Source organism: Monodon monoceros, unplaced genomic scaffold (assembly GCF_005190385.1).
Source record: "Monodon monoceros isolate NGI ecotype Baffin Bay Population unplaced genomic scaffold, NGI_Narwhal_1 Super_Scaffold_3, whole genome shotgun sequence".
In the NCBI taxonomy this organism is placed as follows: domain Eukaryota; kingdom Metazoa; phylum Chordata; class Mammalia; order Artiodactyla; family Monodontidae; genus Monodon; species Monodon monoceros.
The window spans coordinates 63,941,805-63,953,580 of record NW_021703780.1 but is presented as its reverse complement, the minus strand read 5'-3'; the positions used below and the strand labels follow the sequence as shown (position 1 = coordinate 63,953,580).

Sequence of the window (11,776 nt, the reverse complement as noted above, 5' to 3'; positions counted from 1 at the left end):
CCTAGAAGCTGCGACCAGCAGGGCCCCACCGAGGCCAAAGCACCAGAGCCCCGCCTCCTCCGTTTGGCCCGCCCCGGAGCTGCTCCCGCCGGAAGTGCGTCACCAGCTCTGCGTTCAGGCACCCGCGGCCGTAGCTGGAAGTGGAAACAAAACAAGCAGCTGAGGCCGTGGTGGCGGCGGCGCCGGGACGGGGGAGGGGCGCGCCGGAACCGGAACCGACCTGACGCCGGAACCGGAATCGAGAGCGGGTTGCCAGGGCCCGAAGAGGGCTGGCTGCAGCGGCCTAGCTCGGTGAGTGGGGCTGGCAGCTGCTGGCCTGTCTCGCCGGAGCGGGGAGGCCGAGGCGCGGGCCTAGGGCGACCTGTTCAAGGTCACGGGCCGTACCAGTCTCCGCCCCTCGAGCCCTGCGGCGTGCCGGGCCCACTGATGCAGGCGGGGCCGTTACACTAAAGCCTGTGGCCGGCCTGCCGTCTCGAAGAGGGCTGGCGGCGAGCGAGGGCGGCTTCCTGGAGGAGGTGGTGGCGGGCCCAGGGTTCGGAGGCTGGAGCTGGGTCGCAGCCCGGCCGGGGCGCTGGTCTGTGGTCAGTAACCCCGCGCGGCCGTATTAGGCCACCTTGGGGCTCTAGGCAGCCCCTTTCCTTCCTCAACGTCCCAGGAGGAGAGGGTAGGGACGCGACCTTCAGCTGGGGCCTGGGAGCAAAGAGGTAGCAGATGTCCACCCCTCGATTCTGGACCTGTCGTCACTGAAGATCCAGCCCACCAGTCCCACATCTGACCCGTAGAAGAATCCCCCCGTCCCCCGCCAAACCTCCGCTCCCCACTCCCACACACTCACACTCTGGGGAACACAGACTAGTCACTGTCTGTCCTACTACCGTCTCAGGCTATGCTTGAGCCTGCCAGGGGTCCTGGATCCATGGTTTGTTCATCCCCACCCTTATCTCAATTTTGAGAACTTTATTTTGGATGGAGAAACAGCCCAGAATCCACTGGTGGGTCTGTGGGAAACTGGCTAAGAGCTGATGAGGGGGTGGACATGGGAAGGAAAGGGATAATGCCTGTTTCAGTCTCAGACTGCATGCCCACCCTGAGGCAGAGATGCTGCTGAAAGGGAAATGTGACATCTGAATACCCTTTTCACCTTAGCTTTTGCAGGCCCCTCTTTGCATAGGAGAGCAGCTGGAGAGGGGAATCTCTCCAGATGTAAGAAAACAAAAACAAAAACCAAGCAGTGCACAGAAGCAAGTTCAGAGGAGGGTGGGAACTGGCAGGTGGCAGGTGGGGCTCCTTAACCTCGAGATGATGCCTGGGCAGTGGTAGCACCTGGGCTGGGCCTGTTTTCAGCCACAGAGCCTGGTCCTCCTGCTGTTTAATTGTCTGTCTCCTCCTTTCTTGCCTTCCTCCTACTTCTCGGGTGGTGACTAAGCAGCCAGTGAGAGTGAAGGAAAAGTGAGCACCCTGCTCAGTGTGCCAGCCCTGTGGGCTGGAGCTATGGCTCCTCTCCAGATTGGAGGAGCCTGGTCCCAGGCCATGGCTGCCTTGACCTGACACCTCCTCAGTGAGGCTTCTCTCTTTGTGGGTCTGTATGGCAGGCATCTAGGAGGCTCAGCCAGAAGTGGTTGCTTCTACTTGTGTTATTTATTCCGCCTTAGGAATAGTCTGAGAGTATCTAGGGCTACATCAGGTAGTAGAGAGATATTTCACCATAGGCTTAGAAGTGTCCCAGGTTGCTGAGCCCTGGGTGTAACCAAGGAGCAAATTTTGGGCTTTGGTAGTGATCACTTGTCCCCTTCTCGTTAGGCTGTCAGTTCCTTGCTGGAGAATTTGTCCACAAAGAGTTGCCAAGATAGCTGGGCCAGGAAGAAAGCGCCGTAGCCCTGACCCAGACACCGTTGCCGACCCCGGGGCACTCTGGCTGTCACCCAAGCGGCTCAAGATGTCTGGCGGGGCCAGCACCACAGGCCCAAGGAGAGGGCCCCCAGGACTGGAGGAGGCCACCAGTAAGAAGAAGCAGAAGGATCGAGCAAACCAGGAGAACAAGGATGGAGATCCTAGGAGAGGTGGTAGTGGCATTCCCGGAGTGCTTGTGGCCTTCCCCTCCTCCCTTCCTGTTGAGCATACAGATTGGGGATTGGGAGATGACTTTTTTGCTGTTCCTTCCATCCTGGTCTGATGCTGAGAGAAGGACCAATGGCAGGCTGGGTAGAGCCTCAGTTTTGAAGTTGGGGTACTTGGCTGAAGTCTTAAAGATGGTGTTTGGTGGGATGTTATAGTCTTGGAGGCTGCCTGTCCATCATCCTTTCCCTGTTCTTTCCTTTGTTGTCAGGGTCAGCATTCACTCGGGAGGAGCCGACCAAAGACGGTGAGTAATGAATAAGCCTTTTGGATGATAGAGTGCTAGGGGAGAGGAGGGGGCACTGGGGATATAGCCGTTATCTAGAGCAGTTGCATTAGGGCTGGGTGTCTGGTACCTGCTTACTCCCATCAAAATTTCATGGAGACTTTCACAATCTTTTTGACACTCCCTCTGTAGAGTTGTTGCTTGATTGGAGGCAGAGTGCTGATGAGGTGTTTGTCAAGCTGCGTGTGGGAGCCGGTCCCCTGCGGCTGGAGGAGGTAGATGCTGCCTTTACAGACACAGACTGTGTGGTGCGGCTTCCAGGTATGTCCATCTGCTTTGAGCCCAGCAGTATACTTGAATCCTTTGATATCCCCTACCTCAGCTCACTCCTCCCACTCTGTTGCCAGGTGGTCGGCAGTGGGGTGGTATTTTCTATGCTGAGATAGAAAGTTCTTGCACCAAAGTGCAGGCTCGCAAAGGTGGCCTCCTGCAGCTGTCACTGCCCAAGAAGGTGCCTCTGCTCACGTGGCCCTCTCTCCTGGTAAGTTGCAGAGCAGAGTAGGGTAGGGATACTCAGTGTAGTTAACAGGGCCTGACTGCTGTATCTTTGGCAGAAGAAACCTCTTGGGACCCAGGAGTTGGTGCCAGGGCTGCGGTGCCAGGAGAATGGGCAGGAGCCGTCTCCTGTTGCCCTGGAGCCAGGCCCTGAGCCCCGCCGGGCTAAGCAGGAGGCCCGGAACCAGAAGCGGGCCCAGGGCCGTGGTGAGGTAGGCGCAGGGGCTGGCCCTGGGGCCCAAGCAGGGCCCAGTGCCAAGAGGGCTGTGCATCTCCACAGAGGGCCAGAGGGGGAAGGGTCCAGAGATGGCCCTGGACCCCGGGGTGATGCCCCCCAATTCCTGGCTGAGCCAGCCACCCAGGTGAGAGTGGGGTGCCTGCTTGGGAGTTGGGAGGTGAGGGGGAAGGGTGTGGACTGCAGTGGGGGGCTGCCTGCCAGACCCAGGGCTGATCCTGCCCACAATCTCGCCATGAACAGGCTGAGGTGGAGGAACAGCTCCGTGTACCACCACTGAACCCCCAGACCTGCCTCCTGGGCTCAGAGGAGAATCTAGCACTTTTGACAGGAAAGAAGGCAGTAGCCCCCAGGAATGACCCAGTGTCCCCAGTCATGGCCCGGAGCAGAGACTCTGAGAAAGATGATCGTTCCAAAGAGGAGATGGCAGTGGCAGCAGATGCTGCAGCCTTGGTGGATGGTAAAGGTGGGGCTGGGGGTGGGCAGGCAGAGCTCTAGTTTGGGTTGCAAGGTTGGTGGGTGGGTAGGAAGTAGAGTAGGAACAGGCTGGAACCTGTCCTGGGTGGTGCTGAGATGTGGTCTCAACATAGAGCCCAAGTCCATGGTGAACCTGGCATTTGTCAAGAATGACTCGTATGAGAAGGGGCCGGACTCAGTGGTGGTGCACGTGTACGTGAAGGAAATCTGCAGGGACACATCTCGAGTGCTTTTCCGCGAGCAGGACTTCACGCTTATCTTCCAGACCAGGTGGGTGGGTGGGCAGACACATAGGGCAGACAGTGTGCTTCAGGCAGGATAGTGCGTCTCACGTTCTTTCTCCTGCCTCTTCTCCTGCCCTCTGCCCCTGCTCTGCCTCTACAGGGACGGAAACTTCCTGAGACTGCACCCGGGCTGTGGGCCCCACACCATCTTCCGTTGGCAGGTGAAGCTCAGGTGGGTGGTGCCCGGCCCCACCACTGTGCAAGTCCCACCCTGGGCTCCATCCCCCTGACCCATCTAGCCCTGCATCCCCTCCACCTAAGTTTCTGAGTTCAGCCTCTTCCTGCAGGAACCTGATCGAGCCAGAGCAGTGCACCTTCTGCTTCACGGCCTCTCGCATCGACATCTGCCTCCACAAGCGGCAGAGTCAGCGCTGGGGGGGTCTGGAGGCCCCAGCTACACGAGGTCTGCACACGAGCTCCCTTCATTGCCCAGTCCTCATGACCCAGACCCCCACCCCGTGCCACATGCTGCTAACCACCAGCCCCACCATTCCCCCTTTTTAAGGTGCAGTGGGTGGTGCAAAGGTAGCCGTGCCGACAGGTCCAACCCCTCTGGATTCAGCCCCACCGGGAGGTACCCCCCACCCCCTGACAGGCCAGGAGGAAGCCCGGGCTGTGGAGAAGGAGAAACCCAAGGCTCGATCTGAGGACACAGGCCTAGATGGTGTGGCAGCCCGCACCCCCATGGAGCATGTAGCCCCAAAGCCAGAGCCACACCTGGCATCGGTGAGAATCCTTGGTGGGGAGGGCCAAGGATGAAGGCTGGAGAGACCCAGGGCTGCTCTCTCATGCCCCTCTTGCTCCCACAGCCCAAGCCCACATGTATGGTGCCTCCAATGCCCCACAGCCCGGTGAGTGGAGACAGCGTGGAGGAAGAGGAGGAGGAAGAGAAGAAGGTGTGTCTGCCGGGCTTCACTGGCCTTGTCAATCTAGGCAACACCTGTTTCATGAACAGCGTCATCCAGTCTCTGTCCAATACTCGGGAGCTGCGGGACTTCTTCCACGGTGAGAACGGGGGCTTAGAGCCCCGGGGATGGGGGATATCTTCCCCTGCTCACACCTCTCCTTGGTTGCTGTCCCTAGACCGCTCCTTTGAGGCCGAGATCAACTACAACAACCCACTGGGGACTGGTGGGCGTCTGGCCATCGGCTTTGCTGTGCTGCTCCGGGCGCTGTGGAAGGGAACCCACCATGCCTTCCAGCCCTCCAAGTTGAAGGTGATCTGTGGCCACTCCTACCTTGGCTGGAGAGGGTGGGAAGGGCTAGCCAGCTGGGTGCATTGTAGGTGCTGGGGCTCCATGCTCACATCTTGCCCCTGCTTCCAGGCCATTGTGGCGAGCAAGGCCAGCCAGTTCACAGGCTATGCACAGCACGATGCCCAGGAGTTCATGGCTTTCCTGCTGGATGGGCTGCACGAGGACTTGAACCGTATTCAGAATAAGCCCTACACGGAGACTGTGGACTCAGATGGGCGACCTGATGAGGTCAGAGTTGGGGGCGGAGGTGGGCATGTCTCATGCACGTCCCTGTCCCCAGGTCTCCTCGGTTCTCACCACTCTGCTCCTCAGGTGGTAGCTGAGGAAGCCTGGCAGCGGCACAAGATGAGGAATGACTCTTTCATCGTGGACCTATTTCAGGGACAGTACAAGTCGAAGCTGGTGTGCCCCGTGTGCGCAAAGGTGTGACGGATTCTCCTAGAAAGACACCCCCAGCTTGTCCTAGCTAGCCTGGTCAGAATGGGGTCAGAGGCATGTGCATCTTCAGGTGTTGCAGGGCAAGATTTGGGCAAAGAAGGTGAGGGGGAGGCCTTAGGCCCTGTGTGGGCTGCAGAGGTCAGGCTTGGTAGGCTTCCTGACTGAGGTAAAAGTGATGTTTGGGTGATGTAAGGTGGGGTGGGGATGGGTAAGATTGGAAAGGCACAAGGTGTGCACATGAGAGGCAGATGGTTAAAGCGGCTTGGCTGAGGAAGGCCTCAACTACCAGAAAGAGGGATTGTTCTCTCCTAATGGTTCTCCTCGTCCATCTAGTGTTGTCAAGCCTGAGAATTTGCTGGTTGGCTGTGAGACCCTGAGAGCCATCCAAGGGCGTGGATTGGGCTCTTAGGGCACAAGCTTCCTGCCCCCCACTCCCTCTGTGGCCACCCAGTGGCAACTGTACATTTGCAGGTCTCCATCACTTTTGACCCGTTCCTGTACCTGCCGGTGCCCTTGCCACAGAAGCAAAAGGTTCTCCCCATCTTCTATTTTGCCCGGGAGCCCCACAGCAAGCCCGTCAAGGTGAGAAGTAAGCCCGTATTGCTAGGCTTTCACAGAGACCCTGGCCTACCTCCCACCATGGACTCTGTACTCTTGTCACCACAGTTTCTGGTGAGCATCAGCAAGGAGAACTCCAGTGCAAGTGAAGTGTTGGACTCCCTGTCTCAGAGTGTCCACGTGAAGCCTGAGAACCTGCGTCTGGCTGAGGTGTGTCTGTCTTCCCAAGGCTCTTACGCGCATGGACACATGTCTGTGTTTGCAGCGTGCAGATACGTGTGTACGATCATTAGCATCTGTATGTGTACACACAAACGTGCATGTGACTGCACAAAGACAGGTGGGGTGCTATTGGTTGAGACATGGTTGAAACCAGGCATTTGGGCTATGTAACTGAGGTGTTCTCAGTTCCCAGCCATCATCTGGATTTATTCCCCCTTTTGTTGTTGGCCCCCAGCTGCTCTTCCTTCTTCAGACAAGGAGCTTGAGCTGCAGGACTAGCCATCCACCAGCTATAGACGTTCTCCATCCATTCTGCTTCTCCCTCCTGTTTTCCCAGATCTGTGTGCCGGTTTTCCCCAAAGGTTCCTAGCCTGCTGCCTGGTAGTGTCCTTTACCTCGGGGGTAGAGGTAGGGAGATGCCTCCTTGAATGCGGCCCCTTCATAGTAACCATGGTGCAGTCTCAACAGGGCCCACTGGTTGACAGCCGGGTAGAGGCCCTTGGTGTGGAGAGCTGGTATGGTTGATACCTGCCCCAGTCCTGGTCTTTTCATGCTCTGTGAGGCACCAGGCTCCTTATTCCATTGGGCACTGAGGCTGGGGCCAGCAGAGGCATATACTTCTTTTGGGCCACAATCCCCAACCCTGCCCCCATTGACCCAAGATCAAGGTCATATCTTCATCTTGTGCTTTGTGGCAGGGCCAGGGAAAGGGCTCGTCCTCACATAGGATCTGTGTGTTCTCTGTCCTCAGGTGATTAAGAATCGCTTCCACCGTGTGTTTTTGCCCTCCCACTCACTGGACACTGTGTCACCTTCCGACACGCTCCTCTGCTTCGAGCTCCTATCCCCAGAGTTGGCTAAGGAGCGGGTGGTGGTGCTAGAGGTGCAGCAGGTGAGTGGGGGCCAACCTGATGGCACAGGGCCCTGATGGGGGAGGGAGGCGTTCCTGCCTGCCCTGGCCTCACTGAGGCAAACGACCCACCCTAGCGCCCCCAGGTGCCCAGCATCCCCATCTCCAAGTGTGCAGCCTGCCAGCGGAAGCAGCAGTCAGAGGATGAGAAGCTGAAGCGCTGTACCCGTTGTTACCGCGTGGGCTACTGCAACCAGTGAGGACTCCCGTGGTCTCCCCCCGTCCCTCCTCTCCACCTTCCACTTGCTGCCCTACCTCTTCTCCACATAAAGGCACATATATTTTAAGCCCTCTACCTGCCACCCCACTCTACCAGACCCTGGGGGAGGCAGGGCTGGCATACCCAGTTCCTTGGTCTAGCCCTAGCGTAGAGGTGTGGCTAAGGCCCTAGTCTTACCTCCTCCTTCTCTCCAGGCTCTGTCAAAAAACCCATTGGCCTGACCATAAGGGCCTCTGCCGCCCTGAGAACATTGGCTACCCCTTCCTGGTTAGTGTACCTGCCTCACGCCTCACATATGCCCGTCTTGCTCAGCTGCTAGAGGGATATGCCCGGTAAGTGCCCAGTGGTTGGATTAAGGTGGGGTAGGTGGGGCGTGGGGGTGAAGTGCAGAGGTGCCGGACACGTTGGTCTGGATTCTTACTTGCTTTTGCTGCCTGTTACCAGGTACTCTGTGAGTGTGTTCCAGCCACCCTTCCAGCCTGGCCGCATGGCCTTGGAGTCCCCGGGCCCTGGCTGCAACACACTGCTGTCCACTAGCTCCCTGGAGGCTGGGGACAATGACAGGGACCCTGTTCAGCCACCGGAGCTCCAGATGGTGACCCCTGTGGCTGAGGGGGACACAGGGGTCCCACGGGCCTGGGCATCCCCTGATCGGGGCCCTGTGCCCAGCACCAGTGGAGTTTCTTCTGAGATGCTGGCCAGTGGGCCCATTGAAATTGGCTCCTTGCCTGCTGGTGAGAGGGTGTCCCGGCCTGAAGGTAAAAGTCTGGTGAAAGGCTCTGGAGCTGGGGCAGGGGAGGTTGGAGGAAGCTTATTTAGGCTCTGGTAGACAGGAAAGCTCTGATTATCATGTTCTTTCACAGCTGCTGTGCCCGGGTACCAACACCCAAGTGAAGCCATGAATTCCCACACACCCCAGTTCTTTATCTATAGAATTGATGCATCCAACCGAGAGCAGCGGCTAGAGGACAAAGGTGTCTGAGGCCGTGGGAGGGACCCCTGGCATGGGTTGGGCTGGCTGCTCTCCACAGCTGCATGATTCCCTTCCCTGCCCGTTTCCAGGAGACACCCCACTAGAGCTGGGTGATGACTGCAGCCTGGCTCTAGTCTGGCGGAACAATGAGCGCCTGCAGGAGTTTGTGTTGGTAGCCTCCAAGGAGCTGGAATGTGCTGAGGATCCAGGCTCTGCTGGTGAGGCTGCCCGTGCTGGCCACTTCACTCTGGACCAGTGTCTGAACCTCTTTACACGGCCTGAGGTGCTGGCACCTGAGGAGGCTTGGTGAGGACAGGGCAGCAGGCAGGTAGTGGGGAAGAGTGGAGTGGAGGTCTGTCAGTCTTGACTCCGCCTCTGTCCCCTGTCAGGTACTGCCCGCAGTGCAAACAACACCGCGAGGCCTCCAAGCAGCTGTTGTTGTGGCGCCTGCCGAATGTGCTCATCGTGCAGCTCAAGCGCTTCTCCTTTCGCAGTTTCATCTGGCGTGACAAGATCAATGACTTGGTGGAGTTCCCTGTTCGGTGAGCAGTGGGCTCTCGTGACTGTGGTCAGGGCATGGGGGCCAAGGTCGGCATCCAGGGCACCTGTTGACTGTCTCACCTCTCTCTGGCTGGTACCACAGGAACCTGGACCTGAGCAAGTTCTGTATCGGTCAGAAAGAGGAGCAGCTGCCCAGCTATGACCTGTATGCTGTCATCAACCACTATGGAGGCATGATCGGTGGCCACTACACTGCCTGTGCACGTCTGCCCAATGATCGCAGCAGCCAGCGCAGCGACGTGGGTGAGGGCACACACAGCCAGCAGGATAGATGGTAGGGGTGTTGGTGCAGGGTATGTTCACACTCTTCCCACCTTGCCATAGGCTGGCGCTTGTTTGATGACAGCACGGTGACAACGGTAGACGAGAGCCAGGTCGTGACGCGTTATGCCTATGTACTCTTCTACCGCCGGCGGAACTCTCCTGTGGAGAGGCCCCCCCGGGCAGGTCACTCTGAACACCACCCAGACCTAGGCCCTGCAGCTGAGTCTGCTGCCAGCCAGGTGAGGCATGGGGAGGCTGCTCAGGCTAGTGGGGCCCAACTCACAGATGGGTGGGGGTAGGGCACAGCTTCCTCTCCTACAGCCCTAGGCCCCTGGAACCTTCGGATTTTTAAGAGTCACAGACAGGGTTCCCTTACATCAAAGCCTTAGAGCGATTCCTAGGCTGCAGGGACACTTACAGAGGTACACACACAGCAACACGCTGCCATTGGTGTGTGCATAGGCTACGGGCCAAGTAGCTGCTCCAAATTTCACTGGGTACAGTGGTGTGAACAGACTGTACCTGACACCTCCCAACTTTCCCTCAGCACACTCCCCACATGCTAGCCCACAGACCCTCACTTGTGATCATCCCTGTGTTCTGATGTGCACTCAGGACAGGGCCTATCCAGCAGGCCATAGCCAATGTGGCCGTCACCCTCTCTGAGGTGAGCTTTTGTCCCCACTGTGCCTTCAGGATCTTCTGTCTCTCTTACTGACACGGGATGCCATAGGCCTGGTTGGTGGGCACATCCGAAACTCTTTTCTGGACTTGTCTCCTTGCTGTCCTCTCCTCCCTTGAACCCGCTATGCTCAGACTCATACAGTGATCAGGATCTGGATGTAGGTGGGCGGGAGCCAGGAGATGACTCTGGAGTTGGCAGCTCTGTCCTCCATGAGCCAGTCTCCTCTGTGGGAAGCCTGGGCTAAAAAACTGACCAGCTAACCCTCACCCCCACCCCCACCCCACCCCTGTGGGGAAGTTGCATGTCGATAGGGGAGCTTCTTGAGGCCAAAATGCCATCAAGATTCGCCCACTGTGGTGCTCTCCATCTAGACAACCCTGCGAATGGCCCACTTGGCTCCTGCCTGTCCACCACTCTGCCACTTGACCTGGGATGTACGGGGCTAGCACCGGTTACGTTGGGCGGGACTGTCATGGCCAGGGGTCTTGGGGACACTGGGTCCCCCTACCCCCTCACCCTCGCCCTGGGTGCTGATGGCCGTTTCCGCACGCCGTAGGCTTCCCGGATTTGGCAGGAGCTGGAAGCCGAGGAGGAGCCGGTACCCGAGGGGCCTGCGCCCCTGGGTCCCTGGGGGCCCCAGGACTGGGTGGGCCCCCCGCCACGTGGCCCTACCACACCAGATGAGGGCTGTCTCCGATACTTTGTTCTGGGCACCGTGGCAGCTTTGATGGCCCTCGTGCTCAACGTGTTCTATCCTCTGGTATCCCAGAGTCCCTGGAGATGAGCTTGCCTGCAGGCAGCTGCTGTGAGCTGGCCTACCTACCTGCCCACCAGGCCATGCCTGCCGCTGTGGTGGGGACCAACTCTGGGCTTGGGCCTCAGTGTGTGCATCTGAGGGGAGAGGGTGGGGACTGTGGCTCCTGCAGGGGCAGAGCATCTTAGGGTGGGTATCCCGTCCAGCTGTCTGTCCGTTTGTCCTGCTGCTCCTACCCTTGGCCTGGGGCTTAGCCCTGCCCAAGCAGCTTCCTGTATTTAAAGTGTTAATAAAGTGAGACTGTTCAGGCTGATCTCGTCTCTCTGTCTCAATGCCGCTGCTGTCTGCGCCTGCCTTGGGGCCCTCCCTTGGGTGCCAGGGCTCCAAGCCAGCACCCCCGGGATGCCAGGCGGCATACTGGGCAGCCCCCAACCCCTGTCCTCATATTCTGTTGCAGGGACTAGGCCCTGGCCAGGCCCCCGACGTGGCCCCCACGCGGACAGCCCCTGAACGCTTCGCCCCCCCTGTGGACCGCCCAGCCCCCACCTACAGCAACATGGAGGAGGTCGATTAGCAGGTCCCTGGCTGGTGGGGGGACTGGGTTTGGGGGATCCCCCACAGAGGGCCAGCTCTTTGACGCTTCTCCTTCTCTAACCTAGAGGACACTGGCTTCGTCAATGGGGAGTTGGGGGGGGGTATGATTTGAGGGTGGAAACCTCACTGGTTGGGACCTCTTGTCAACTTGACCCCCCCCAGCCAGTGGGCCTTGGCTTCTCTAGCCATGCCCAGTGCTGCGTGATTTGATTCTCAGTTGTACCTTCAATTCTTTCTGACTCGCATTATAAACATTATAATTTTATTCTAAAAATTGTAATTTTTTTTTTTGCATTTTGGAAGTGATTGCTGCTGTTTAAATATATTTTAAAAATAAATGACAAATAAGCAGACTTAGTCACTGTAATACATCAGGTGCTGTGACTACCTCCCCTTCCCAACGTGTGTGTGTGTGTGTGTGTGTGTGTGTGTGTGTGTGTGTGTGTGTG

General features: G+C 58.1%; 1 protein-coding gene across 15 annotated transcripts; it reads left to right on the top strand.

Annotated features, from left to right (window-relative positions):
• Positions 1-149: 149 nt before the first annotated feature.
• On the top strand, positions 150-11,673 carry USP19 (ubiquitin specific peptidase 19). Of its 15 annotated transcripts, none has more exons than XM_029243801.1 (27): positions 150-291; positions 1,801-2,063; positions 2,327-2,362; positions 2,534-2,662; positions 2,749-2,882; positions 2,959-3,258; positions 3,375-3,591; positions 3,722-3,878; positions 3,993-4,064; positions 4,180-4,295; positions 4,404-4,618; positions 4,702-4,897; positions 4,976-5,109; positions 5,218-5,376; positions 5,461-5,571; positions 6,058-6,168; positions 6,253-6,354; positions 7,118-7,258; positions 7,354-7,472; positions 7,691-7,828; positions 7,941-8,254; positions 8,360-8,470; positions 8,559-8,775; positions 8,859-9,011; positions 9,113-9,273; positions 9,355-9,533; positions 11,191-11,673. In XM_029243801.1, the coding sequence occupies exons 2-27, from the start codon at positions 1,937-1,939 to the stop codon at positions 11,305-11,307; spliced, it is 3,966 nt and encodes a 1,321-aa protein (XP_029099634.1). In that variant the 5' UTR covers positions 150-291; positions 1,801-1,936; the 3' UTR covers positions 11,308-11,673. The 15 variants fall into 15 exon arrangements, with proteins under 15 accessions (XP_029099634.1, XP_029099633.1, XP_029099631.1 ...); XM_029243800.1 differs by having other exon boundaries at positions 2,956-3,258; XM_029243798.1 differs by having other exon boundaries at positions 2,956-3,258; positions 3,375-3,597.
• The last annotated feature ends 103 nt before the right edge of the window (positions 11,674-11,776 follow it).